We start from the raw sequence: 6176 nt of genomic DNA on the forward strand, positions 1-6176 counted from the left end.
GTGGTAACAAAAAATAACCATCATTACAGTGTGTGGAAACACTGAATTTTTGCAGAAATGTGACCAAACAGTGTGATGTATTGTTCTAATAATGTTCACTTTGATATGGGACAACAACAAGGTTATGAAGGCAAAATGTGAATGAATTATTTGTTTGCACACATATTTAATATACACTTAAATCTAGCAAGAAACACAAGGACATTTAGAAAACTTCACCTACAGTACCTGATATTTATCGCTGAGTTACACTGGTTGAAGTTTTGGCTAAAGAGGTCTTGGATCGATTTTAGGTTAGTGAATCGAATCAGTCTCTGTAATTTTTTTCTATACTCATATTTATTACCCTACCTTAAATGAACATTTTTTCCATATATAATTTAATGCCTTCTTTTATCAATAATTTTTAGTTTCTATTTTGTTTGTTCTTCTTGTTTGACATATTTTTGTAAATATTTTATTTTATTTCATTTAATTTCATTTCATTTCATTTTCAGACCAAAACTTGGTCTTTAACTTGTGTGAAACGTTTTTACACTCGTGTGAAACTCCATTGTTTATCAGAGTTTCGTCGCGTTTTTTTCGCGTCTTGTCTGTTACGTCATAATCCTGCGTCGAAGTAACTTGTAAACAGACCTCCAGCATCAAGATAGCCAAATGGAGCGGTAACGAAGAGCTTTTCCTGCCGAAGCTGTTACTATTTTTAAAACCAACTGAGGATATCAAATGATGTTATAAAAGCTCATCGGTACTTTTCACGTTTACACCAGACTGCCTTTATAAAGCAGATTTAGTGGCGGGAGCGGCTTCAGACGAGCTATCCAACTCCGATCGAGATTTGTTTTTTAAAGTCCAGGGTGACCATGGTGCGTTGTTTGGTGAGTCTTTGTGCCAGAGAGGTGGTCAGAAACCACAGTTCGTCTCCCAGCTGGCTCGGGTGGGTTCCCAGAGAGCTGTACCGACCACTGCTGGAGGCCGCCTTCGCCAGCGGCAGACCGCTGGCTGTCGGGGAGCTGGCGCAGTGCTGGCCCGAGCGCACGCTGCGCGTCGGAGGACCAAAGACAAAAGAGAGCATTTCACCGAACCGTCTGTGTGTTCAGGCCCTGCTGCTCGCAGTGGTCAGAGGTCTGGGTGACCGGAGGTCAGGAGGATTTGTTCATGTATTGATGTTTCATTGTACCTTAAAACTCCCTCATTGTATTTGTATTGTGATCCTGATCAGGTGTGTCCTGCAAGTTCTGGACCTGTGCGGACTTCACGGGGATGAGGGTGGAACAGGGGACTCGATGGGAGGCTGGTCTCTGACTGTAGCCGTCTGCACCATGGTCGTTCAGGCCAAAGCTGGAGTCAAGAGGACACAGAAGAAGGACGGAGACAGAGAGAGGAAGCGATTCTCAGCTCTCGAAAGAGAAATGGACTTGAAACGAGAGCGAGCACAAAAGAAGGGTTCTGTGGAACCAAACAGTGGGGGGACTGGATTTTCAGGTTTTGTGAGTGAACAGGATTTAACTAAAGGAGTCCGGAGGAGAATGGAGACAGAGAGGAAAAAAAGGACAGGTTTAGAAGACAGTAACACAGAGGAAAAAGAGGACAATTGTGATGTCCTGGTGCACGTCCGAGCTGACCTTTTCGTCAACGCCCGATCATGGGAACGTGTTCGAGTTGCCCTGACCACATCGGGCCCCCTAAAGCTTCAGTGCAGATACCTCCGGGTGGAGGAGATTTCGGTCTCGAGCATCAGGACCCTCTTGAGCCTCCTGCCCCGTCTGGGTCTTCTGGGCGTCGACATTCGCTACAGCAGCCTCGGGGTGGCAGGATTGGCTGAACTGCTGCCTCTTCTCTCCTCCTTTCCTTCGCTGAACTCCCTGCGTCTGCATTACTGTAACCTAGACTTTAGAAGAGATCAGTTTGGGCAGGAGGATGCTTTGAGGAGCCTTTCGCAAGGGCTGGCGAGCTTGCAGGAGCTACGGCGGCTCAGTCTGACTGCCTTACGGCTGCCTGGACAGTTACGAGTTTTACTCAGGTACGCCTCGTCTATTTAAAGTTTTTTCCTGTAGCTAAGATTAAGTAATAACAGTATAAAGTATAATATAGTCAATAAACATTTCCTGTACCTCTATGAATCTATAAAATTTCCTAAATGTTGTTTAGTTTTGTCAGTTGTTTCCAGGGGTCTTCAAACTACGGCCCGCGGGCCGGATCAGGCCCTCCACATTTGGCCCAGCCCCCCAGACACTATCAGAGACAATCTTTTTTTTCTTTTTCTCAATGTGACTGATCAAGATTCACATAAAACTTTTTATTCCACCCTCCGCAGTCAGAACTATGACTGGAGCAGATAAACTATTTACTGTTTAATAGTGATTCTCCTGCTCCTTTCTGAAAGTTTTTCAGGACGTAAAAACGAATCATACTTTAAGCAATTTCAGCAATCTTACTATCAAGACATTCAGCTCTTTTAGTACATTACTGCTTGTATTTTTGGTATTCTTAAGAAAAACGAAAGTTTTTGAAATATTGAGCAAAATATGCTCCATAGAAATGAATGAGAAAGTCAATTTCAAAATGTTAAGTAGATTAGCAAAAAGCCTTTAAATATATTCACGAGCTGTTTTAATATTTTATAGAAATTTTCCCCCAAAAAAGTGGAGTTTAGCTAATTAGCAACATGCTAACTTTTTGGGCTAATTTGTTATCTACTGGGGTTTTTTTTAGGCTAATTGAGAGTTTAGCTTCTATTTTAGTAACATGCTAACATTTTTGACTAATTTAGTTTACTGAGGAATTTTAGGCTATTTTGGAGTTTAGCTCTTATTTAAGCAACAAGCTAGCTTTTTTTTTTAGCCAATTTGGCATCTACTGAGGTTTTTTTTATGCTAATTTAGTTTTATTCATATTTAAGCAACACACTAAATGGCATATATGGAAGATTTTAAAGACATTTTACTATACATTTCTCTTAGAAATTTAGGTCAACTTCAGCACTCTTTCATATTTCTTTAACAAAAGGTCAAGCAAATTTAACATTTTCCAAATAGCTTTTGTATTTCCAGCAAATCCATTCAGCAACTAAAGTAAATCGCGTCACCATTTTTAGCAAAAAGCTTCAGCATCTTCAGTAACTACTTTCAGCAAAAACACTCACACTAGCATTATTGCAGGAAATGCTATAAATATATGGTTTTTAAAATGTTTTAGTACTATTTTTTGTGACGATTATTTAAAATTTGGCTATGCGCTGCTTTCTGGAAAGCCATAAATGCTTATGTTTAGGCTGTGATTGTTACACTTTATCTGTTAGCCTACAAACCGATCCCAGCCCCCCCATCTGAGAAGAAAACTGTAATTTGGCCCTCACAAGAAAAAAATTTGGGGACCCCTGGTCTAAAGATGTCTATTTTGACAGTAGATAACCATGTTTTCACAGCTTTTTCACTAATTTTGCATTTCTATCATTTTAATAATGGTATCACATCTCCCCTTTTCTTTCAGCTCTTTGCCTCAGCCTCTTGAGATTCTGGAGTTGCCTTATTTGAGCCTCAGTCCATCAGACTTGGCCTACCTGTCCTGCAGCCACCATGCCTCTGCGCTCCAGCAGCTGGATTTGAGTGAGAACCGGCTGGATGACAGCACCCTGCCCTCCATTCGAAGGCTCCTCTCCCAGGCCTCCAGCAGCCTGCAGCATCTGTCTCTAAGCGGCTGTGGTCTGACCGACAGTCTGCTTGGACTCCTGCTGCCTTCCTTCGGGTGCTGCCGGGCTCTCAAGAGCTTGGCTTTGGCCTTAAACCCTCTGTCCATGGCAGGCCTTCTGGACCTGGTCCAGATGGCAGTGAGACTCCCTAACTTACGCCAGTTACTCTACCCGAACCCCCTGGAGGACTACCAACCGGGCCTCCCCGATCTGCCGTCTAGCGCTCAGCTGCTGGACTGGCCTCTGGATGAAAGTACAGACATCAACGTGACCAGCAGCCAGCTGAACCGGGTGCTGTTAGACAGCGGACGCGGCGACCTGATCCTCACCTGCGATCTGCTCAATTATGATAAAGACTTGGTGGCTTAAAGCTAAACACGGATTTGCTTCTTACTTTATCCACATAAACACAGCAATCAAAAAATTATTTTAATTGAATTTATGTGCCTTTTTTTAACCTATTCATAGAAATTGTACATTTTTCTAATTTTTGTTCTTCTTTTCACAAAAGTATCTTTGTTTGTCCTCACACTTCCTCCTCTGCTCATCAGCTGTTGGTTGACCTCAGTGGAGGTCTGACAGTAGCTCCAGTCGGGTGTAATGGAGCACGTGTGTTGGTAACATTCAGGGCAGTGGGACAGGAGGATCAGTAACGTTAGCTGCTGCATTAACCACTATAGAACATGCCTCCACCTGCTTTTCTAACTGGGTTAAACAAACATCGTTCAGAGGTGGTGGAGACAACATCCGCACGTGTTTCCAAAATGAAACTGATGCTTTTCAGGGTGACTTTTCAAAAATATCTGGTTCAATTGCTTAAATTGAATTAGATTTGATCTTCTAGTTTTGTTATCTGACACTAAAATAATGATTAGTGTTGTACAATATGTACCATTAGGTCCGAATACAAAGTTGTATTTTCTCCTCAGTCCAATTAATTTTAACCTAAAACTTAAACTAGTAGTTTAAGAGAATGTGATAAATCAAATAATCTCTGTTTTTAAAATAATTTTCTTGTATTTTTTAAACTTTTTTGTGCCCCTTTTTTTAGATTTTTTTTTTTTTTACTTTCTTCACCTGGAAACAAAGAATCAGAAAAATCCAGGAGGTTTGTTGTTACATGGATTGTGATGGAATATCAAATGTTCTAATCATAAAGGAAATATTTACTGCCTGTTTTTGTAGTATTGTATACAAAATGGATGCTGAATAAAAAAAAAACAAACATTGAGCCAAATATTGTGTGTCCTGATTGGATGATTGAAACTTGATTATTCTATAAATCTGTTCTACATAAAAGACCAGTTCAGTATTATTATAAGTATAGTGACAAAAATAATCATATTTTTACTAATGACATCAAATGAACATAAACAAAACTAATTGTGTTAAAATAATTTGGCAAGGAAAAGTTGAAAGTAAAAACACATTTATTTTTTATTGGTAAAAGTTTTTATTCAAGTTTTAAATTTACTTTTTTTTCCTTCAGATTTTCAATATTTCATTCAAGTTTTCAATATTATTTTCAATTTTCAAAAATTCCTTTAAGTTTTCCAAATTTATTGTCAAGTTTAAAACTGCTTTCAAATTTTCATTTTTTTATAATTTACAATGTCTGTTTTTCACATTTTCAATCTTGATTTTCATTCACTTTAAGCTGATCCCATAAAAACATGACTAAATATGGAAAATATCAGTCAAAACACGTTCTTGGTGTTTTCACATGTTCTTGTTGCATTTTTCTCAGGATGGAAGACGCATAAAAAGAAAATTAAGCTCAAAACTGCATTTTTGAGTTTTTCTTTATTCAAATTGTTGTGAATTAGGAGCAAAAAAAAAACTGTTTTAAAAAGATCACATTTGTGATATTGAAAATATGGTGGATGGGCTCTAAGCTCCCTGCTCTGCTCCATTCTGATAAATCCACTTTTAGAAGACTAGATCCATCATTTTCCTCGTTTGAATTGGAATCTGGCTCAAAATTCTGCAGCTGGATCGTTCAAATATTGCTCGCCATTTTTATTTTTTAGCTGCGAGGGGCTGCCCCGCCCACAACTTAGAGGTACCTTTCTAATGAACTACTGCTGCTTTGGTTGAAAGTCACAATACAGAAGTTTAAACACCAATCAATGTGACAACCCGAGAGCTTCAAAATGCCGAAGTGTAGTACAAGAAAAAGTTCAATTTTTGAGTGAAAATAAGAGTTATGTGGAAAAGTCTTGCGCTATATGTCTTACAAGCTGTTTTACTTTGAGTCCAGGTTTCTGGTGGAGTTCTTACAGCAGACTCTGGAGATGGAATCAAATAAAAAGCTTTTATCCGTTGTGCAGCTTTTTATTTATTTATTTTTTCAAATATACATATTTCTTCTGAGGGTTCTCAAAAAGAAAACCTTCAAAATAAAGTTGAATCTTAAAGAAAAATGAAACAAAAAAAGATAAGATATATTGAATACATTATTTTTGATGTTTCCAAAGAATTCGTA

At 38.9% G+C, this 6176-nt stretch overlaps 1 protein-coding gene across 1 annotated transcript; it reads left to right on the plus strand.

The window, feature by feature from the left end:
* The first annotated feature begins 495 nt into the window (after positions 1-495).
* si:ch73-174h16.4 (leucine-rich repeat-containing protein 14) lies at positions 496-4928 on the plus strand. The gene is made up of 3 exons (XM_024280680.2): positions 496-1141; positions 1223-2023; positions 3493-4928. Exons 1-3 carry the CDS (start codon positions 864-866, stop codon positions 4058-4060), a joined length of 1647 nt encoding a protein of 548 aa, XP_024136448.1. The 5' UTR covers positions 496-863; the 3' UTR covers positions 4061-4928.
* Positions 4929-6176: the final 1248 nt, after the last annotated feature.

This window comes from Oryzias melastigma, linkage group LG20 (assembly GCF_002922805.2).
Source record: "Oryzias melastigma strain HK-1 linkage group LG20, ASM292280v2, whole genome shotgun sequence".
Lineage (NCBI taxonomy): Eukaryota > Metazoa > Chordata > Actinopteri > Beloniformes > Adrianichthyidae > Oryzias > Oryzias melastigma.

Coding starts and splice junctions, on each gene's coding strand:
- si:ch73-174h16.4 (XM_024280680.2), top strand. CDS start 864: ATGGTGCGTTGTTTGGTGAGTCTTTGTGCCAGAGAGGTGGTCAGAAAC. Junction 1,142..1,222: donor AGAGGTCTGGGTGACCGGAG/GTCAGGAGGATT, acceptor GATCCTGATCAG/GTGTGTCCTGCAAGTTCTGG. Junction 2,024..3,492: donor CAGTTACGAGTTTTACTCAG/GTACGCCTCGTC, acceptor CTTTTCTTTCAG/CTCTTTGCCTCAGCCTCTTG.